Source organism: Phocoena sinus, chromosome 6 (genome assembly GCF_008692025.1).
Source record: "Phocoena sinus isolate mPhoSin1 chromosome 6, mPhoSin1.pri, whole genome shotgun sequence".
Taxonomy (NCBI): domain Eukaryota; kingdom Metazoa; phylum Chordata; class Mammalia; order Artiodactyla; family Phocoenidae; genus Phocoena; species Phocoena sinus.
In genome coordinates, this window is record NC_045768.1 from 100,842,835 (window position 1) to 100,866,394 (window position 23,560).

A 23,560-nucleotide genomic window follows, 5' to 3' on the forward strand; every position below is an offset into this window, starting at 1 on the left:
CTGAGTCTGCGCGTCTGGAGCCTGTGCTCCGCAACGGGAGAGGCCACAACAGTGAGAGGCCCGCGTACTGCAAAAAAAAAAAGTTTCTTCACATCAAGTTATTTCCTTGCTGAGAAATTTGCAACAGATATAACAAGATTTTATTTAGCTTATATTAAACCTAGGCACAATAAAAGTATTATACTTAATGTTGATGACTCTGACAGCATGTCTATATTATTTAGATCAACAAACGAACGTTAATACCAGGTCTTAATTAATACTGAATATTTCCCAGTTCACGTGATCCTGGAGCTCATTTAGCTCAGTTTCTCTTGTATTTAGAATAGTTTGGTTTGTAAGTGCTTACTTTTCTTTAAGCCAGTTAAATAGAGCTCATCCACAAATCAACCTCAGCAATGTTATCCAAAGACAGAGACACATACAAGGACACAAACATACAGAGATGTCATCGTTGTCATTTCAGAATTTCAGCACTGAGTCAGGTACAGCCATGTGAAGCCCATCAATTTATAAAAAGAGGTTGGATTCAAATTAGGTTTCTGGCAGATGGAACAAATCAAACTCACTTGTCTAGATGGCTGAATTTTTACAGAAAAGACACTTAGGTTTTTTATTTATCCTTGATAAGTCAATTTCTAAATTCCTTTACCCTCCTTCAAAAAGGTGCATTTTAAAAAGATGGCAGAGATGAGGGTTCCTGAGAAAACCAGAAAGGACATTTGCATCTCAAAGATACAGGCAAGTTTTTCCTAGGATGACTTTGTTTCCCCTTTGTTTAATATTTACAAGCCTCTTGAGATAAACAGGGAGGGTTGGGGGAGTGGTATCTATTGGAGAGTCAATCAACTCGTTCCCCACTGTCAAAGTTCCCTGGGGCTCCTGTGGGGAAATTAGATTCGGACGCCTCAAGTCAAGGGAGTCCCCTGGCCTCTATAGGATGTCAGCACGAGGGAAATTGCCCTGCTGTGGAAGTGTTTCCCGGTCCAAATTGGGTGGCCTGGGGAGTCTTAGATGGTGATACTAAATCGGGCTCCTGTGCTCTGGGGGTTAACACAGAAACTTCTATTTGATCCCCGTGGGTAGGGGAAACAGGAGGTGGTGAATATGATGGCGGCATGGGGGAGGGTGGGCAGTTGGAACAACTGCCGGTGCAGTTTGCTGTTTTGCAAAACACTTCTAACTGCGAGATCCTATAAAAACTGAGTGAGCCCTTTAGGGGCTACCGCCCTTCTGATCCTATATTTTGGGTCCGCACCCTATTACAGTAGTATACCATGTCTTTCTTAGTCATAGGCTCAGGGCTGTGTTACACCCATTTATCTAATATAGGCCCCAAAGGGCTCTCCTTCAGGGTAGATGGAGTATTTCCCATTTTGTACACCAAAACGCAAAAGTCGCAAACAAATTCTGGCATCAGTGCACACAAAAGCAAGATCAAAACCAAGGAACCAGTTCCCAAATCGGTACTGAGGGTGTGTAGTGGTGTAGAGAGCAGCCGTCTGGTGCAGAAGCCCACAGGCAGCTAGGAGGAGCTGTGTTAGTCCAAAGGCTCCGGGACACATAGTCCATTCTCAGCCCAGAAGGAGCAGCCAGGGGGAACCAGTGGGAGGGCTTGGCTAATTGACCTTTGTGCCTGCTATAAAGCTTATTGTTTAGCTCTTCGCCAGTAAACTATGGAGGGTTTGTATGTGGCCGCATAAATGGGTCTAAGAATGATGGACAAGTGCGGTATTTGTTGCCTCCAAAGTGTGAAGAGACCTAAGTAAGACGTGTTGGGCTTGCTATAGTGTGTTGGGGAGCTGAATAGTTAACGGCTGAGGTTTAGCTGCAAGAGGAATTTCCTGGCTTTTAGAGGATCAGTTAATGCCCAGAAATTTAATAGTTGTGGACAGCCCTTGAATTTTATGTGGGGCATTAAGTAGCCCACCTGTATGTTATAGATGGGTCACCAACCATGTTAGGGCCTCGTGCACCAATCTCCTGAGGGGCTCTGGATTAGAACATCAGTATAGTGCCAGACGGTGCAAGGGGACACCAGGTCTTGCCAGCAAAGACTGTGGGCAATAGCTGGGCTGTTAGGATAGCCAGTAGGCAGACAGGTTAAAACATACTGGGTGCCTTCTGAAGTAAAAGTAGACTGCAGCTGGGACTCCTTAATAACTGGTACTGAATAGAACATAATAGCTAGATTGTCACAGCAAAGTAATTCCCTGGAGCCCTTTGGATATCCTTAATGAACTGGACAATGTTGGAAATGGGAGCCTTAATAGTGGGGATCAGCATTTATATTTCAGTAGTTGATTATAAGGGGCCACTCATTACTAGCAGGCTTTAATAGCAGCCAAATGGGGGAATTGAAAAGGAGAAATGGTGTGTTTAATGACTTCTTCTTTTCATAAATTCTGAATTATGGGCTGCAATCCCACAGCCCCCTGTCATACATGTTATTGGGGGATATTTACTGTCTTAGGTGGCAGTCTTATGGGCTCCCAATATTCAGCTTCCACCAGGAAGGCTAGGAATTTGGGTTTGTTCCAGATGGCGTTGCAGTACATAAGGCATCCATAGCTGTAACGGGAAAGGGTAGGGCCAAAGGGGCTACCACCACTAAAAGGTTTTTAATAAAACCTTTTATTGTTTCAATAGTGACAGTCAATGGAAGTTGAATGCTTTCTACTCCCCTGACTATTATGCCTTGTAATCTAAAGTGTGGCCCTTGCTTATAACTGGAGGGGTTCCCAGGAGGCACTGTAACTGGAGCGCCAGTTGTCAATGAGAGCCATAAGAAAAGTTGTTTATGTGTGTCCCAAGGATAATTAGAGAAGTACATGGGCAAGTGTCCCAGAGGAGGGCCACGCTCCAGGGATCTGCCAGGTCCCTAAGGCAGAGGCCTTGGCAGAGGTCAGGGTACAGGATTCGGAGAGGTGACAGCTGCCCATCACTCCGGTCTCCTGAAGAGTCTGTAGCGCCTGAGCAAAAATTTCTAACTTGTGCTTGGGCTTTCCCAAGGTTACGTCATCAGGGACCCCCGATCTCCAGAGCTGCCAGTACAGGGAGGTCTGTTGGTCATCTCATGAAGGATGGAGCTGTGTGATGGCACCACCCCTTGGTGGAGACCAGTAAGGGTCCCAGAAGTCCCTATATCCCTTAAGGTCCTCTCTTGGGTTCCTGGCCAGTGGGGCAGCGGGGCCCATGTGCCTTTACTGGCAAGCGAGGTTTGGGGCTTCAGAAAAATTATCCTTTTCATATCTAGCTACAACATGGATGCAGTCCCATGCCTGTTGTACTGTATCTGATGTTTCTTTGAATTGTAACAGCATGGCTTTATAATTAGGGGGAACACCCTTCTCCCCCTTCCCTTGGACAAATTTTTTCTAGCAACATTTGCATTTCGATCATGGTATAGTTACACGCCTCTGTTTCTTGTTCATGCTGGTCATCCGATGTTTTGGTGCAATGGATGGTGACAGGGAACACCTGGAATGGAGTTTTCCTCTTCCCTGACTCATATGCTGCCACTTCCTGTTTAGGGTGTCCCAGTCAGCCTCGGTGGGGTCGAGGGATGATTTGCAACAGCAGCAAGAAATGCAGCAACACAGGAGGCACTTACCTCAGCGGCATTTGCCCGTTCGGGGTGCCATGATGCCCCTGGTAGAGCTGCCTCTATCATGGGTTAGGGCTGTGTGGGGACCTCTTGGATGTATGTTTAGGGTATAGGATGGTTTGGGGTAATAGTAAAGCTGTGTAGAGACTGTATGTGTGATCTGGGGAGAGACGAGGGGCATGAGTGCCTTTGTGGGTGTACGGTTGGTGTAGCATGGTGTGGCTGGGTGGCGGGCTGCTTCTGGGTGTTTTGAGGCTATGTGTGCAGGCATTTGAGAAGAGGTAGGGGTATGCATCTTAATGCTTTGTGTGTTGGATCTGTGTGTATTCAGAGTGCAGGGGTTATACACATGCTCATCGAGTAGGGTAAGAGTTCAGGGAGTGTATTTTTAGTGTGGAGGAATTTGTAGAGATTGGGGTTGTCAGTGTAAATTGGGGTTGCTAGCTGTGTGTGTATAATCAGGGGATGTGACAGAGGCTGTTTATAGTATCTCAAGAGGGAGATGGGTGTATGTTTGTATTGGGGGTGTGAGGTCATCATGTGTTCTACCGGGAGTATTTAGGAAAAGGTTGGAAACATTGTGTCTCTCTGATGGTATTTTGTGTTTGTCTGAGCTTCTGAGGCATTGTACATACGTGGATGTTGAGAGCTGTGGGGGGACTGTATGTGTTATATTTGGATTTGGGGGGTTGTGTCTTATATGAAGAAGTATGTGAGTTTGGTTTGAATGTATTTGGCTATTGTTGAAGGGTTTGTGTGTTTGCATTGAGGGGTTATATGGGGTTGGGTGGAATTTTGTGGGATATGAGGATTTAGGTGTTTGATTATCAGGGGCCATTGGGGGTGTGTTTTTGTATTCAAGACTGTGGCTGTGATTTTATTGGGGTTTGTAGTGCATGTATATTGGAGCAGGAGGGTTCTGGGCACACAGTCAGGCATCTGCTTATAGGTAGGGAGTTTGTGTGTTTGAGGATGTTTGGAGCTCTGTGGGGCTGTGTGATGGTGGCACAGGTGACTGTGGGCAGGTGGAGTGTGTGTTGGGCTGGAAGGGAAACTCGAGGGCATGTTGGGGACTGTGAGGCGCCCATGTGAACTCCCACGTGGACTGACCTTTGTTCCTTCTGATCGTCTATGGCTCGTACGCATCCTGATCTTCTGTGGCAGCTACTCCCCTGGAATGGTCAGCGATGCTCTGCCCTTTCTTAGTCAGATGAGTCAGGAAATGCCACTTCCTCTGGCAGCTGGATGTGCCTCTTGCAAGTGAGTGGTCCTGGGTCCAGGGTGCAGGACTGGTGGATAGATGCAGAGTGAGGCTGATTTCCCCATGAGCCCTCTCCTCAGTGAGGTGGCCAGGACGTCAGGGCTGTATCTCCAGAAGGTCAGACATGGCCAGTCCTCTCTAGAATGTGCTGGAGGGGCCAACTCATTGAACGGACCATGCCAGGAGATAAACAGACCCCGAGGACAATTCCTAAGGGAGAAGTCTATACCTACCCATCTTCCACTTTCTCCTTTGGATGGCCTCTACCACAAGGTAAAAGCTAAGCCCCCTCACATGGCCTTTCTTGGCCTGCTTTTACTGAGCCGCCAGTCTCTCTCCACATCCTGGCTCACTATGGGCCCTCTGGTGATACCAGCAAGAGGTTCCCTGCATGTCAGTTCTCACCTCCTTCCCTTGGCCCACGCTGCCCTTGCTGTTTGTCCTGCTCTTCCTCCCTGAAGGCTGTGAGTCACCCTGTCCAGGTGGGAAGGATCCACTGAAAATGCAAATTTGAGTAATTACTGCATCACCTGAGTCTCTAGCATGTGCCAGGCACTATGACGCTTGCCAAGTCCATAAAAACCCCACAAAGTGGATATGCTGTTAGTTGCACTTTGCAGGTGATGAAGCTGAGGTTCAGAGGTGAGCAACCATGACCGAGTACCCTGTATGTACCAGAATATCAATCAGACTGGTCAATGAATCCAGTAAAGCCAAGCATTAGTCTGATCAGTACGCCTAGATGCCAGGCTGTAAAGGCGCAAAATATGTCCCCGCACGAGAAGGAGCAGTGCCAAGTACCCCAGCAAAGGAGCAGTGTTCATATCCTGCTTTCTTAATCGACATAACTGCACATCAACCCACAATTTCCTACTCTGTTAATAGGAGAAAAATACCAATGTGCGTTGTCCTGTAAAACTACCTTAAAATAATACGTATGATCCCGAGTGCTTTAGTAATGACCCCAAATCATCATCATGAGGTTGGGATACTACTTAAAACACTGCACGTCTTACATACTGGCACATAGAATCTGTAAAGTCAGTTCTTTGGGTAATGATGGTAGATAGATGTGGCCCAGAAGGACAGAAGACAGAAAACAGAGCAGAAACTATTTGTCCAGAGGTGACAATGGGTCATAGCCAAGGTTCAAGCATTACGAGGGAGGTGGTGAAAATAGTAATGGGCATAGAGTGTAATAAGTCAAGGATATCTAATGTAGTTTCCAATGAAGGTTTGTGAAAGACATATAACTAAAAAGATAATAGGCTGGGAGGTGAAATAATACAAAACATTTGATATATTTTTTACAAGGATAAAAGAAGATAGAAATGAACATTAAAGAAGTAGGTCAAATAGAAAAACTGTAAGATGGTTAATAACCTCACAATATGATGAGGCAACTTAGATGTATTTTGTTTAAATAAATTGGTAGACTATATTTAGAGTAGTTTTAAGTTTAAAGAGAATTTGAGCAGAGTATAGAGTTCCCATACACCCCCCTCACATCTATTCCCCAAACCAAAGTTTCCCCTATTATTAACGTCTTGCATTAGTGTGGGGCATTTTTTACAATTGATGAGCCAATGTTCATACATTATTATTAACTAATATGCATAGTTTACCTTATAGTTTACTCTGTTGTGTATCCTATGGGTTTTTTTTTTTTTTTTTTTTTTTTTTTTTTGTGGTACACGGGCCTCTCACTGTTGTGGCCTCTGCCGTTGCAGAGCACAGGCTCCGGACGTGCAGGCTCAGCGGCCATGGCTCACGGGCCCAGCCACTCTGCGGCATGTGGGATCTTCCCGGACCGGGGCACGAACCCACGTCCCCTACATCGGCAGGCGGACTCTCAACCACTGCCCCACCAGGGAAGCCCATCCTATGGGTTTTGACGAATGTATGACAAGCATTGACCATTACAGTATCATACAGAATCGTTTAAGTGCCCTACCTTTTCCAGGATGTCATATAGCTGAAATCATACAGTATGTATCCATTTCAGTTTGGCATCTTTCATTTAGCAATATGCGTTTAGGGTTCTTCCATGTCTCTTCCATTTAGTACTCTTATAGCTCAAGCTGCCATAACATAATACTATAGGCTTGGTGACTTTAATAAGTCACAGTTCTAGAGGCCTGGAAGTCTAAGATCACGGTGCTGGCCAATTCAGTGACTGGTGAGGGCTGTCTTCCTGGCTTGCAGACAACTGTCTTTTCACTGTGTCCTCACATGGTGGAGAGAGACAGAAAAACTTCTCTGGTTTCTCCTTATAGGGGCACTAATAGAGCCTAATCCTCATGACATCATTTAATCTAATTACCTGCCAAAGGCCCCATCTCCAAATACCATCACTTTGTTAGAGCTTGAATATATGAATTTTGGGGGGACAGAATTCAGTTGATAGCCTCATTCTTCTAACAGTATAAAATATGACTAATAAAGAAAGCTCATCATTAAATTATCTCTTTTCTAGCAATACATAGATATTTACTTGCTTACATATTTTAAGGTAAATGAATTAAAGATTTTAAAAAGTCAGGTAGGACAAGATAAGAAATTGCAGATACAAACATGTTGAAGCAAAAACAGATAAACCGCCCAGTTGCATTGTCTGAAAAATTCAGTTAGAGTTCTAAGGTCTGATTTAGGTTTCCACCTCTGGTTCATGCCTACAACAGTAGGATGGGGTGGTATGCTAAAGTTAGGACGTTAGAAAAACCATTAGAAAACAGATACCTTGCTAAACTGAATGTTTGTTGGTGTGAATTGAGGCTGTTTTTTCTTAATGATATGATTCATATTAAAACTTGTCAGGACACAGTAAATTAACTAAAAGTAACTTGGGGAGAAGTTTATTTTATTTTATTTTATTTTGTTTACATCTTTTTTTTTTTTTTTTTTTTTTTTTTTTTGCGGTACGCGTGCCTTTCATTGTTGTGGCCTCTCGCGTTGCGGAGCACAGGCTCCAGACGCGCAGGCTCAGCGGCCATGACTCACAGGCCTAGCTGCTCCGTGGTATGTGGGATCTTCCCGGCCCAGGGCACAAACCCGTGTCCCCTGCATCGGCAGGCGGACTCTCAACCACTGCGCCACCAGGGAAGCCCCTGTTTACATCTTTATTGGAGTATAATTGCTTTACAATGGTGTGTTAGTTTCTGCTATATAACAAAGTGAATCAATTATACATAGAAGTTTTATTTTTTACTGAGATAAAATTAACCGTTTTAACTCGCACAATTCAATAGCATTTAGTACATTCACGATGTTGTGCAACCCTTACTTCTATGTGGTTCAAAAATATTTTTATCACTTTAAAGGGAAGCCCTACCCATGCTTTTTCCTACCTAAGCCCTGGGCAATCACCAATGTGCTTTCTGTCTCTATAGATATATCTGTTTGGATATTTCATATAAGTGTAAATTGTCCAGTTTGTGACCATTTATGTCTGGCTTCTTTCACATAGCATAATTTTCAAGGTTCACCGATATTGTAGTATGTAGCATTACCTCATTTCTTCTTCCCATCATTAATGAGGTATAATAGAGAAATAAAAATATATATTTAGGGCTTCCCTGGTGGTGCAGTGGTTGAGAGTCCGCCTGTCAATGCGGGGGACACGGGTTCGTGCCCCGGTCCGGGAAGATCCCACATGCTGCAGAGCAGCTGGGCCCGTGAGCCATGGCCGCTGAGCCTGCACGTCCGGAGCCTGTGCTCCGAAACGGGAGAGGCCACAACAGTGAGAGGCCCGTGTACTGCAAAAACAAACAAAGAAACAAACAAACAACAACAACAAAATATATATATATATATATATATATATATATTTAGGATATACAGCTTGATGTTTTGATATACATTTTTGAAATAATTGCTACAATCAAGCCAATTAACATATCCATCACCTCATATAATTACCATTTTCTTTTTTCTTTCTTTGTGGTGAGAACCCTTCTGATGTACCCTCTTAGCAAATTACAAGTACACAATACAGCATTGTTAACTATATGCACATTGTTGTACACTAGATTTCCACAAATTATTCACCTTGCATAACTGAAACTTTGTTCCTCGTGATCAATACCTGCCAGTTTTCCCATCCGCTCATCTCCTGTCAACCACTGTTCTGCACCCACATCTATGACTATTTTGGATTCCACATAAAAGTAGTATCATGAAGTGTTTGTAGCTGTCTTTCTGTATCTGGCTTATTTCACTTAGCATAATATCTTTCAGGTTCATCCACGTTGTCACAAATAGCAACATTTCCTTCATTTTAAAGGCTGAATAATATTCCATTGTATACAGGCATACCTTGGAGATATTGCAGGTTTGGTTCCAAACCACCAAAATAAAGCAAATATTGCAACAAAACAAGCCACATGAAATTTTTGGTTTACCAGTGCATATAAAAGTTATGTGTATACTATAGTATAGTGTGTTAATGTGTGATAGCATTATGTCTAAAAAACCCATGTACATACCTTAATTTTAAAGTAATGCTAATTGGGAAAATGGTACCGATAGACTTACTCAATGCAGGATTGCCACAAACCTTCAATCTGTAGGCAACGTAGTATCTGCAAAGCACAATTAAACGAGATATGCCTGTTTATATACCACACTCTATTTATCCGTTCATGAATCTACAGACACTTAGGTTGATCCAATATCTTGGCTACTGTGAAAAGTAAACATGGAAGTGCATATGTCTCTTCACGATACCGACTTCATTTCCTTTTGCTGTATACCTAGAAGTGGGATTGCTGAGTCATAAGATAGTTGTAATTTTTTGAGGAACTTCAATACTGTTTTCCTTAGTGGCTGTATCAAGTTACATACCCAACAGAAGTGCACGAGGGTTCCCTTTTCTCCACATCCTCATCAACACTTGTTATTTTTTGTGTTTTTGATAATCGCCATTGTAACAGGTGTGAGGTGATATCTCATTGTGGTTTGACTTGCATTTCTCTGTCAGTGATGTTGAGCACCTTTTCATACATCTGTTGGGCATTTATATGCCTCCTTTGGAGAAATGTCTATTCAAGTCCTTTGCCCATTTTTAAAAGTAAATTTATTTTGTTTATCTATTTATTTATTTTTGGCTGCATTGGGTCTTTGTTGCTGAGCGTGGGCTTTCTCTAGTTTAGGTGAGTGGGGGCTACTCTGTTGTGGAGCCCGGGCTTCTCATTGCAGTGGCTTCTCTCATTGCAGAGCACGGTCTCTAGGTGCGCGGGCTTCAGGAGTCGTGGCTCGCAGGCTCTAGAGTGCAGGCTCAGTAGTCGTGGCGTGTGGGCTTAGTTGCTTCACGGCATGTGGGATCTTCCCGGACCAGCGCTCAAACCTGTGTCCCCTGCATTGGCAGGTGGATTCTTAACCACTGCACCACCAGGGGAGTCCCCCATTGGGATTTTAATAGGGATTGCATTGAATCTGTGGGTCACTTTGGGTAGTATGGATATTTTCATGATAGTAAATCCTCCAGTTCATAAACATGGGATGTCTTTCCATACTATCAGTGTCATCTTTAATTAGCCTCATCAATTTTTTTTTAAAACATCTTTATTGGGGTATATTTGCTTTACAATGGTGTGTTTGTTTCTGCTTTATAACAAAGTGAATCAGCTATACATATACATATGTTCCCATATGTCTTCCCTCTTGCGTCTCCCTCCCTCCCACTCTCCCCATCCCACCCCTCCAGGCTGTCACAAAGCACCGAGTAATTAGCCTCATCAATTTTTTATACTTTTCAATGTACAGATCTTTCACCTCTTTGGCTAAATTTATTCCTAAGTATTTTATTCTTTGTCATGAAATTCAGAATGGGGTTGTTTTTTTACTTTCCTTTTTTGGGTAGGTCATTCCTCTTGTATAATGACTTCTATATGCTGATTTTACATCCTGCAACTTTACTAAACTCACTTATGTGTTCTAACAGTTTTTACTGCTGTTCTTGTTGAATCTTTAGGATTTTCTACATGTATGATCATGTCATCTGTAAACAGAGGTAATTTTACTTCTTCCTTTCTGATTTGGATGCATTTTATTTCTTTTTCGTGCCTAATTCCTCCATCTTCAAGTGCTGTGTTGAATAGAAGTGGTAAGTGTGGACATTCTTGCATTCTTCCTGATATTACAGGGACAGCTTTTAGTTTTTCACTGTTGAGTAAGATGTTTGCTGTGGTCTTTTCTTTTTCATATGCCTTTATTGTGTTGAGGTTCCTTCTACACCTAATTTGTTTAGAGTTTTTATAATGAAAGGATGTTGAATTTTGTCAAATCCTTTTCTGCCTCTTTTGAGATGATCATATGATTTTTCATTCATTTTGTTAATGTGGTGTATCACATTGGTTGATTTGTGTATGTTGAACCATCCTTGCATCCCAGGAATAAATCTGACTTGAGCATGGGGTATGATAATTTTAATTTATTGTTGAAATTGGTTTGCTAATATTTTGTCGAGGATTTTTGCATCTAGGTCTATCAAAGATATTGGCTGTAATTTTCTTTTCTTGTAGTGTCTGTGTCTGGCTTTGGTATCAGGGTAATGCTAGCCTTGTAAAATTAGTTTGGAAGTGTTCCCTCCTATCCAATTTTTTGGATGAGTTTGAAAAGGATTGGTACTAATTCGTCTTCAAATATTTGGCAAAATTCACCAGGGAAGCCATCTCATCCTGGATTTTCTATTTTTTTAAAAAAAATTATTGATTAAATCTCCTTATTTGTTATTGGACTGTTCAGACTTTCTATGTCATCTTGATTCAGTGTTGGTAGGTTGTATGTTTGTAGGAATTTATCCATTTCTTCTAGATTATCCCATTTGTTGGCATAATTGATAATGGACCCTTATGATTCCTTTATTTCTGAGGCATCACTTGTATTGTCTCCTCTTTCATTTCTGATTTTATTGAGTTGTCTTTTGTATTTTTTTCTTAATTCGTGTAGCCAGGAGTCTCAAATTTATCTTTCCAAAAAACACCACTTAGTTTTGTTTCTATTTCTATTGTTTTCCTATTCTCTATTTGATTTATTTCTGTTCTAATCTTTCCTATTTCCTTCCTTCTGCTAAATTTGAGATTACTTTTTTCTTCTTTTTCTAGTTCCTTGAGGCATAAAGTGAGATTGTTTACTTGTGGTTTTACTTCTCCTTTAATGTATGCATTTATCACTATAAACTTCTCCTGTAGTACTGCTTTTGCTGCATCCCATAAATCTTGGTGTGTTGTGTTTCATTTTAGTTTGGGTCAAGATTCTTTTTAAATTCCCCTTTGATTTTCTCTTTGACCCAATGGTTGCTCAAGACTGTATTATTCAACATGATAAATATAATTAACATAGGTGTGTGTTATATATGAAGGTTAAGAGAGTAAATCCTAAGAGTTCTCATCACAAGGAAAACAATTTTTTCTTTTCCTTTTATTTTGTGGCCATATGAGATGATGTTCACTAAACTTACTGTGGTAATCATTTCTTGATGTACATAAGTCAAATCTTTATGCTGTACACTTAAAACTTATGCAGGGCTCTGTGGCAGTTATATCTCAATAAAAGTGGAACGGGGGAAAAGAATATATTGTTTAGTTTCCACATATTGGTAGATTTTCTTATTTTCTTTTCTTTATTAAAAATATTTTTTTATTTAATTTTTTTGCTACGTTGGGTCTTCATTGCTGCATGCGGGCTTTCTCTAGTTGCAGTGAGCGGGGGCTACTCTTTGTTGTGGTGCACAGGCTTCTGATTGCAGTGGCTTTTCTTGTTGCGGAGCACAGGCTTTAGGCGTGCAGGCTTCATTAGTTGCAGCACTTGGGTTCAGTAGTTGCGGCACGTGGGCCCTAGAGCACAGGCTCAGTAGTTGTGGTGCACGGGCTTAGTTGCTCTGCATCATGTGAGATCTTTGCTTGTCAGGGATTGAACCCATGTCCCCTGTATTGGCAGGCGGATTCTTAAGCACTGTGCCACCAGGGATATCCTAATATTCCTATTTTGTTACTACTATAGGATTTCTAGTTTCATACCATTGTGATCAGATAAGATACTTGAAATTATTTCAGACTTCTAAAATTTGTTAAGACTTGATTGTGGCCTAACATATTATCTATTCTGGAGAATGTTGTGTGTGTTCTTGAAATGAACGTGTGTGTGCTGCTGTTGGATGAACTGTTTTGTATATGTCTGTAAGGACCATATGGTCCATAGTGTTGTTCAAGTCACGTTTGTTGATTGATGTTCCATCTGGGTGTTCTATCCATTATTGTAACTGGGTTATTGAAGTCCCTTACTGTTTGTGTCCTGCAATCAATTTCTCCATTTAATTTCGATATTTCCTTTAGAGTTTTATGTGCTCTGATGCTGGATGCATATATAATTGTTATATCCTCCTGTTGAGTTGACTCTTTTATTATCATATAGAAACCTTCTTTGTCTATACAGACAATTTTTGACTTAATGTCTATTTTGTCTGTCATGCATGTAGGAACTCTCACTTTGTTTTGGTTGCCATTTGCATGGAGTGTCTTTTTCCATCCCTTAACTTTGAGCCTATATGTGTCTTTTCATCTAAAATGAGTCTCTTGTAGACAGCATAGGGTTGGATATTGGTTTTTTATCCATTCAGCCAGTCTATGCCTTTTGATTGGGAAGATTAATCCATTTATATTAAACTAATTATCAATCAGTAAGGACTTACTATTGCTATTTTGTTAATTGTCTTATGTCTGTTTTGCAGCTGTTTTGTCCTCTTTCTCTGTAGCTTTATTTCATTGTTGTTTGATTATTTTTTTGTAGTGATTTACTTTGATCCTTTTCTCTTTATCTTTTGTTTATTTATAATAGGCCTTTTCTTTGTGGTTAGCTGAAGGCTACATAGAAATCTTGTAGTTCTAAACATCTGTTCTTTTACTCCCACCCAAACTTAGTGTCCTTATACTCAGTTTCCTTCTTTTTATATTGTTAACAAATTTTAACTTTTATATCAGGGTTAAAGTACTTTATACAGCACCATTACAGTGTTATTATGCTATATTTGTGTGTGTGTGTATGAGTTTAACATTGAAATTTATGCTTTTGTTTGCTTTTGCATTTTTGTTAACATGTTTTCATTTCAAAGTGATCTCTCTTAAGTGTTTCTTATAAGGGAGGTCTAGTACTGATGAACTTACTTAGATTTTGTTGACTTTATCTCTCCTTTATGTTTAACGCATAATTTTGCTAGGTATGGTCATTTTTGCTCACAGGTTGTTTTTTTTTTTTTCAGTACTTTGAATATATCATCCAACTCTCTCCTGGCCTGTAAGGTTTCTGCTGAGATATTCACAAATTGTTTTCTGGGAGTTCCCTCATATGTGCCAAGTCTCTTTTCTCTTGTTCCTTTCAATATTCTGTCTTTGTACTTCACATTTAAGAAGTTGATTATAACGTGATTGGGTGTAGTCTTCTTTGTGTTGATCCTATATTGAGCGCATTGGACTTACTTCTACTGCTACACTATTTATTTTCTAGATATCTTATATTCTTTGTTGTTCACATCCTTCACATCCTTCATTATTACATTCTTTTGTGATTGATGTTTTTCCTAGTTTACCATTTTGATTCTCTTCTTATTTCTTTTCTGTATATTTTTGAGGTATTTTTCTTAGTGCTTATACTAGGGGTTAAAGGAAGCATCTTAATTTTACAAAAAAAGAAATTTGAATTAATAACATTTTCATTTAATAATAACAAAAATTCTGCTTATTTATATCCCACATCCTCATTTACACTGCACTTGTCACAAATTACATCCTTATGTATTGTGTGCCCATTAATAGCCTTATAATAACTATTTTATATATTTGTCTTTTAAATCACATTTTGAAAAGAGGCGTTACGAACCCTAAACACAAATGCGTTGGCCTTTTAAACTTAGTGTAGTTACCTTTACCATTGTTCTTTAATTCTTCATATGGTTTCAAGTTATGTTTCATTTCAGCCTGAAGGATTCCTTTAACAGTTCTTATTGAGCAGATCTACTGGTAATGAATTTCTTCAGTCCTTCTTTATATGAATGTCTTAATTTTCCTTTATTTAAAAAAATTCTGGTAAAATATACGTAACACAAAATTTATCATCTTAACAATTTAAGAGTGCAGGCCAGAGGCATGAAATATATTTACACTGCTGTGCTATCATTACCATCATCCATCCACAGAACTTTTCATCTTGCAAAACGATAATAGTCTGTACTCATGAAACAACTCTCAGTTTCCCTTGCCCCCTCACCCCTGGAAACCGCCATTGTACTTTCTGTCTCTGTGAATTTGATTACTCTATGTACTTCATATAAGTGTGATCATACAGTATTTGTCCTCTTGTGACTGGCTTATTTTACTTAGCGTAATGCCTGAAGGTTGATCCATGTTGTAGCATGTGTCAGAATTCCCTTCCTTTTTAAGACTGAATATTGATTTATTGTTTGTATAGACCACATTTTATATATCCCTTCATCCCTCAGTGGACCCGTGAGTTTTTTCAGCTTTTGCCTATAGTGAATAATTCTGCTATGAACATGGGTGAACACATAACTCTTCGACTTCATAATTTCAATTCTTTTTGAGTATTTAATAGGAACTCGAATTATGGGATCATATGGTAATTCTATTTTTAATGTTTTGAGGAACAACCATACTGTTTTCCTTTCTGTGTGCACCATTTTACATACCCACCAACAGTGTACAAGTGTATACATACTGGATATTAACCTTATCAGCTATAGGATTTGCAAATATTTTCTCCCATTCAGCAGGTTTGTTTTATTTTTTGATGAAAGAAGTAGTTTTAAATTTTGAATACGTAGTTTTTGTATTTCTATTTTTACCTCCACTTTTGGTGTCATATTCAAGAACTCTTTGCCAAATTTCGTGTCATGGTTTTCTTCCCAACACTGTCTTCTAAGAGTTTTATAGTTTGAGGTCTCACATTTAGGTCTTTGATTCACTGAGTTAATTTCTGTATGTGGTGTAAGGTAAGGGTCTACCATCATTCTTTTGAATGTGGACATTTTTTTTCCAGTACCATTTGTTGAAATCGCTATCCTTTCCCCATTGGGTGGTCTTGGCACTCCTGTTGAAAATCACTTGGTGATGTATATACAGGTTACTTTTGGGTTTCTATTTTATCCCACTGGCCTATTCTCCATCCTATTTGTGTGTTTATGCAGGTACTATTTTGATTACTGTGGTTTTGTAGTAGGTTTTGAAATCAAGAAATTTGAAACTTCAAATTTTGTTCTTTTTACACATTATTTTAACTATCCAGGCCCTTTAAATTCCATGTGAACTTCAGGATGAATTTTTCTACTTAAAAAACGTCACTGCGATGTTTAAAGAGATTGCATTTAATCTGTACATCCCTTTAAGTCATGTTGACATATTAACAACATTAAGTCTTCCAAACTGTGAACACAAGATGCCTTTACATTTATTGGTGTCTTCATTAATTTCCTTCAGCAACATTTTCTAGTTCTCAATGTACATGTCTTTTGTCCCCCTGGTTAAGTTATTCCTCGTCTTTTACTATATTTCATGATAATTTAAATACTATTTTTTTTTTGCTTTCCTTTTCACACTTTTCATTGTTAGTGTATACAGACACAACTGACTTTTGAGTGTTGATTTTGTATCTGGCAGCTTTTCTAAGCTCATTTAATAATTCTAACAGGTATTTTTTCAGTGCATGTTTGTTGTCTCTGAACAAATATAATTTTATTTCTTCCTTTCTGATTTAGATGCCTTTTATTTTTTATCTTGCCTTATTTATTTGCTAGGAATTCCAGTACTTTGCTGAATAGAAGTGGTGACAACAGGCATCCTTCCTTTGTTCCTGACCTTAGGGAGGAAGATTTCACCACTGAATATAATAGCTGTTGGTTTTCTATCTCTGACCTTTATTATGTTGAAGTCATCAACTTGTATTCCTGGTTTGTTGAGTTTTTAAATCATAAAATGGCATTGAATTTTGTCAAATGTTTTTTCTGCATCAATGAAGATGATCACATGGAGTTTAGTCCCTTCAGTCTGTTTACATGCTATGCTACATTGATGGATTTTCATATGTTGAACCAACCTTGCCTTGCAAGAGTAAATCCCATTTGGTCATGATGTATAATCCTTATAATGGGCTGTTCTGTCTCTTACTATTTTTTAAAGGATTTTTGCATCAATATTCATAAGGGATATTGGTCTGTAGTGTACTTTTCTTGTAGTGTCTTTAGGTTTGTAATTGATGTAATGTTAACCTCATAGAATCAGTGAAAATACATTCTCTCCTCTTAAATTGTTTGGAAGAGCTTGAGAAGGATTGGTGTTAATTCTTCTTTAAATAGTTGGTAGAATTCACCATGAAGATACCTGGTGCTGGGCATTCAGTTGTTGGAAGATGTTTGATAAGTGATTCCATATCTTAACTTCTAGATCTGTTCAGATTTTGTATTTCTTGGGAAGATGTGTGTTTCTAGGAATGTGTTCATTTCATCTAAGTTATCAAATTAGTTGGTATACAACTGTTAATAGTACTCTATTTTAAGCCTTTTTATCTCTACAAAATTGGTAGTAATGTCCCTTTCTTCATTTCTGATTTTACATATTTTGTTCTTATCTCTTTTTTTAATAGTCAGTCTAACTAGTTTTGTCAATTTTGTTGATCGTTTTCCTCTTTTTACAGCTATTTTGAGGCATAACTGACAAGACTGTAATATATCTAAAATGTATAACATGATTCTTTGATATACGTATATATTGTAAAAGGATTCTCACAATCAAGTTAATTAACATACCCATCACCTGTCATATATTTACTTTTTGTGTGTGAGGACACAAATTCTACTCTCTCAGAAATTTTCAGTTACATAATACAGCATCATCAGTTAGTCACCATGTTATACATTAGCGCCTCAGACCTTATTCCTTCATTTTATCCCTCATGTTATAACTGAAAATTTGCATCCATTTACCAACATGTTCCCATTTCCCCCCATGCCCAACCGCAGGCAACAATTTCTGCTCTGTGTTTCTATGATTCCAACTTTTTTTTAGATTCCACACATAAGTGATACCATGTGGCATTTGTCTTTTCTCTAGCAGGCTTATTTCACTTAGCATAATGTTCTCCAGGCTCATTCATGTTCTTGCAAGTGTCAGGATTTACTTTAAGGCTGAATAATATCCCATTGTGTATGTTATGTATGTATATTTGTGTGTGTGTGTGTGTGTGTGTGTGTGTGTGTGTATCTGAATTTGTTTATCCATTCATCTATGAGAGACAGGCAAGTTCTTTCCATACCATTACTGTGAATAACGTTTCAAAGTTTTTTTTGTTTTTATTTTTTTCCCGTACCACGTGGCTTGTGGGATCTTAGCTCCCCAACCATGGGTTAAACCCGGGCCCTCCTCTCACCAGTGAGAGCGCAAAGTCCTAACCACTGGACAGCCAGGGAATTCCTAAAAAATATTATTTCTCTTGCTATATGACCAGAAGTGAAATTGCTGGATCACATGGTATTCTAATTTTATTTTCTTGAGGAATCTCCATACTGTTTTCAGTACTGGTTGAACCAATTTACATTCCCAACAACAGTACACACAGATTCCCTTTTATCCACATCCTCACCGACATTTATCTCATCTTTTTCATAATATACATACTAACAGGTGTGAGGTGATATCTCATTGTGGTTTTGATTTTCATTTCCCTGATGATTGGTGATGCGAATCACCTTTTCATATACCTGTTCCCCAAATGTTTGTCATCTTTGGGAAAATGTCTTTTTAGGTCCTTTGCCAATTTTTAAATTGTGTTATATGGTGTTTTTGCTACTGAGTTGTATGAGCTCCTTGTATACTTTGGATATTAACTTCTTTTTAGATACATGATTTGCAGATATTTTCTCACACTCCATAGGTTGCTTTTTCATTTTGTTAATGGTTATCTTTGCCGTTCGGAACCTTTTTCATTTGATGTAGTCCCACTTGTACATTTTTGCTTTTGTTGCCTTTGCTTTTGGTGTCAAATCCAAAAGAACATTGATGAGATTAATGTCAAAGAGCTTACCCCCTATATTTTCTACTAAAAATTTTAAGGATCAGGTCCTATGTTCATGTCTTTAATTAATTTTGAGTTTATTTTTATATCTGGCGTAATGTGACTTTTCCATGTGGCAATGCAGTTTCCCCAAAACCGCTTATTGGAGAGACTCTCCTTTTCCCATTGTTTATTCTTGACTTCCTTGCTGAAAACTAATTGACTATATATGCATGGTTTTACTTTTGAACTCTCGATTCGTTTTTGTTGATCTGTGTTTCTGTTTTATGCCAATACAGTACTTATTTGATTACTATAGCTTGGTATTATAGTTTGAAATCAGCAAGTGTGATGTCTGTACTTTTGTTCTTTCTCAAGATTGCTTTGGCTCTTTGGAGTCTTTGGTGGTTTCATATGAGTTTTAGGATTTTTTTTTCTATTTCTTTACAAAATGCTTTGGAATTTTGATAGAGATTGCATTGAATTTGTAGGTCACTTTGGATGGTATGGGCATTTTCACAATATTAACCCTTCCAATCCATGAACACAGAATATCTATCCATTTGTTTGTGTCTTCTTCAATTTCTTACATCAGTGTTTTATGGTTTTTAGTGTGTAGATCTTTCACCCCATTAGATAAATTTGTTCCTAAGTATTTTACTTTTTTTCATACTATTGTAAATGAGATTATTTTCTTAATTTTTCCTCTGATAATTCATTGTTGGTTGATATTCATTGATATACAAATGCAGCTGATTTTTTATATTGATCCTGAAACTTTACAGAATTCAGTTATTCTAACAGGTTTTTATTTTTTTTGCAGTGTGTTTAGGGTTTTCCACATATAATATCATGTCATCTGCAAACAGACTTATTTTACTTATAACTTTACAACGTGGATGCCTTTTATTCGTTTTTCTTGCTTAATTGCTCTGGCTAGGACTTACAGTCATATGGTGAATGAGGGTGCTGAGAGTTGCATCCTTGTCTTGTTCCTGATCTTAGAGGATGCTGTTCCTTGTTTCAGCTTCTCACTATTGCATGTGATGTTAGCTGTAGTCTTATCATATATGGCCGTTATTATGATAACATACATTACATCTATACATAATTTGCTGAGTTGTTTTTTCACACACACACACTCACACACACACACACACACACACACACACACTGTATTTTATTTTTACAAGAGATAAACTGACACCGAGCATTGTAAATGGATGACCACAACAAAATAAACAATGATTGCAATTACCAAACACGAAATACACTCATACTATGTCATAATAATGACATGCAGTCCAGTAAACCTCCACTGTAACAGCTCCTTTACTTTGCAGTGAAAATTGGTTTGTATATTTCTTGCCTCTGAGTCCTTGTGGGATTTTTTTTATTCAAACAGAAAGTCACAAAAATTATAATCATCCTCATCAGTTCACTCAGTCCCATGTAATTAATTTTGTTTCATCTTTTATGAATTCATGAGTTTTACATTAGAGTTCTGAAAATGCTTATTCATTCAGTTCAGCAGTATAGTCAGTTACCAGAAACCTGTACTTGTCAGAGTCTTTTCCATGAATGCCTTGAATATGAAACCCTTTTATAGGAACATTTTTGCGAAAGCATCAGAGTACACCCAGAACTGTCTGTAAATGACAAAAGACTTAAAAATGACCACGGTTAAAGATTTGATGAAAGTTCATAATAATGCAATTGAAAGGAAATTTAGTTATTGCTGACATTATACCAGAACCTATAAGATTTTTAGAAACTTCATATAATGTCTGAAACATTTATATTAACATATTTCCATACAAATAACCCAAAGAAAGTTTAGTATTAGTTGTTTTTTTGTTTGTTTTTTTATACTGCAGGTTCTTATTAGTCATCAATTTTATACACATCAGTGTATACATGTCAATCCCAATCGCCCAATTCAGCACCCTACCATCACCAGCCCACCACGGTTTACCCCCCTTGGTGTCCATACATTTCTTCTCTACATCTGTTTCTCTATTTCTGCCCTGCAAACCAGTTCATCTGTACCATTTTTCTAGGTTCCACATATATGCATTAATATATGACATTTTTCTCTTTTTCACTTACTTACCCTGTATGACAGTCTCTAGATCCATCCATGTCTCAACAAATGACCCAATATCATTCCTCTTTATGGCTGAGTACTATTCCATTGTATATATGTACCACATGTTCTTTATCCATTTGTCTGTAGGTGGGCATTTAGGTTGTTTCCATTACCTGGCTAATGTAAACAGTGCTGCAACGAACATTGGGCTGCATGTGTCTTTTTGACTTATGGTTTTCTCTGGGTATATGCCCAGTAGTGGGATTGCTGGGTCATATGGTAATTCTATTTGTAGTTTTTTAAGGAACCTCCATACTGTTCTCCATAGTGGCTGTATCAATTTACATTCCCACCAACTGTGCAAGAGGGTTCCCTTTTCGCCTCACCCTCTCCAGCATTTGTTGTTTGTAGATTTGCTGATGATGCCCATTCTAACTGGTGTGAGGTGATACCTCATTGTAGTGTTGATTTGCATTTCTCTAATAATTAGTGGTGTTGTGCAGCTTTTCATGTGCTTCTTGCCCATCTGTATGTCTTGTTTGGAGAAATGTCTATTTAAGTCATCTGCCCATTTTTGGACTGGGTTGTTTGTTTTTTTAATATTGAGCTGCATGAGCTGTTTATATATTTTGGAGATTAATCCTTTGTCCATTGATTCGTTTAAAAATATTTTCTCCCATTCTGAGGGTTGTCTTTTTTATGGTTTCCTTTGCTGTGCAAAAGCTTTGAAGTTTCATTAGGTCCCATTTGTTTATTTTTGTTTTTATTTCCATTACTCTAGGAGGTGGATCAAAAAAGATCTTGCTGTGATTTATGTCAAAGAGTGTTCTTCCTATCTTTTCTTCTAACAGTTTTATAGTGTCTGGTCTTACATTTAGGTCTCGAAACCATTTTGAGTTTCTTTTTGTGTATGGTGTTAGGGAGTGTTCTAATTTCATTCTTTTACATGTAGCTCTCCAGTGTTCCCAGCACAACTTATTGAAGAGACTGTGTTTTCTCCATTGTATATCTTTGCCTCCTTTTTCATAGATTAGTTGACCATAGGTGCGTGGGTTTATCTCTGGGCTTTCTATCTTGTCCCATTGATCTATGTTTCTTTTTTGTGCCAGTACCATATTGTCTTGATTACTGTAGCTTTGTAGTATAGTGTGAAGTCAGGGAGTGTCATTCCTCCAGTTCCGTTTTTTTCCCTCAAGAGTGCTTTGGCTATTTGGGGTCTTTTGTGACTCCATACACATTTTAAGATGATTTGTTCTAGTTCCGTAAAAAATGCCATTGGTAATTTGATGGGGATTGCCTTGAATCTGTAGATTGCTTTGGGTAGTATAGTCATTTTCACAATATTGCTTCTTCCAATCCAAGAACATGGTATATGTCTCCATCTTTTGGTATCATCTTTAATTACTTTCTTCAGTGTCTTATAGTTTTCTGCATACAGGTCTTTTGTTTCCATAGGTAGATTTATTCCTAGGTATTTTATTCTTTTTCTTGTAATGGTAAATGGGAGTGTTTCCATAATTTCTCTTTCAGATTTTTCATCATGAGTGTATAGGAATGAAAGAGATTTCTGTGCATTTATCTTGTATCATGCAACTTTACCAAATTCATTGATTAGATCTAGTAGTTTTCTGGTGGCATTTTTAGGATTCTCTGTGTATAGAGATCTGCAAACAGTGACAGTTTTACTTCTTCTTTTCCAATTTGTATTCCTTTTATTTCTTTTCTTCTCTGATTGCCATGGCTAGGACTTCCAGAACTATGTTGAATAATAGTGGTGAGTGTGGACATCCTTGTCTCGTTCCTGATCTTGGAGGAAATGCTTTCAGTTTTTCACCATTGAGAAGGATGTTTGCTGTTGGTTTGTCTTATATGGCCTTTATTATGTTGAGGTAGTTTCCCTCTATACCCACTTTCTGGAGAGTTTTTATCATAAATTGGTGTTGAATTTTGTCAAAAGCTTCTTCTGCATCTATTGAGATGATCATTTGGTTTTTACTCTTCAATTTGTTAATATGGCGTATCACATTGATTGGTTTGCATATATTGAAGAATTCTTGCATCCCTGGGATAAATCCCACTTGCTCATGGTGTATGATCCTTTAGTGTATTGTTCGATTCTCTTTGCTAGTATTTTGCTGAGCATTTTTGCATTTATATTCATCAGTGATATTGGTCTGTAATTTTCTTTTTTTGTGGTATCTTTGTCTGGTTTTGGTATCAGGGTGATGGTGGCCTCATAGAATGAGTTTGGGAGTTTTTTTTCCTCTGCAATTTTTTGGAAGAGTTTGAGAAGGATGGCTGTTAGCTCTTGTGTAAATGTATCATAGAATTCACCTGTGAAGCCATCTGGTCCTGGACTTTTGTTTGTTGCAAAATTTTTAATCACAGTTTCAATTTCATTACTTGTGATTGGTCTCTTCATATTTCCTATTTCTTCCTGGTTTACTCTTGGAAGGTTATACCTTTCTAACAATTTGTCCGGTTCTTCCAGGTTGTCTATTTCATTGGCATATAGTTGTTTGTAGTAATCTCTTATAATCCTCTGTAT

The 23,560-nt window shown here is 38.4% G+C and overlaps 1 protein-coding gene across 1 annotated transcript in view; it reads left to right on the forward strand.

Annotated features, from left to right (window-relative positions):
- The first annotated feature begins 5,520 nt into the window (after positions 1-5,520).
- LOC116755050 (putative serine protease 47) overlaps positions 5,521-23,560 on the forward strand; it is a 53,904-nt gene continuing 35,864 nt past the window's right edge. Inside the window, 1 exon segment of the mRNA XM_032633904.1 lies at positions 5,521-5,535. Within this exon segment, the coding sequence (XP_032489795.1) occupies positions 5,521-5,535 (15 nt within the window).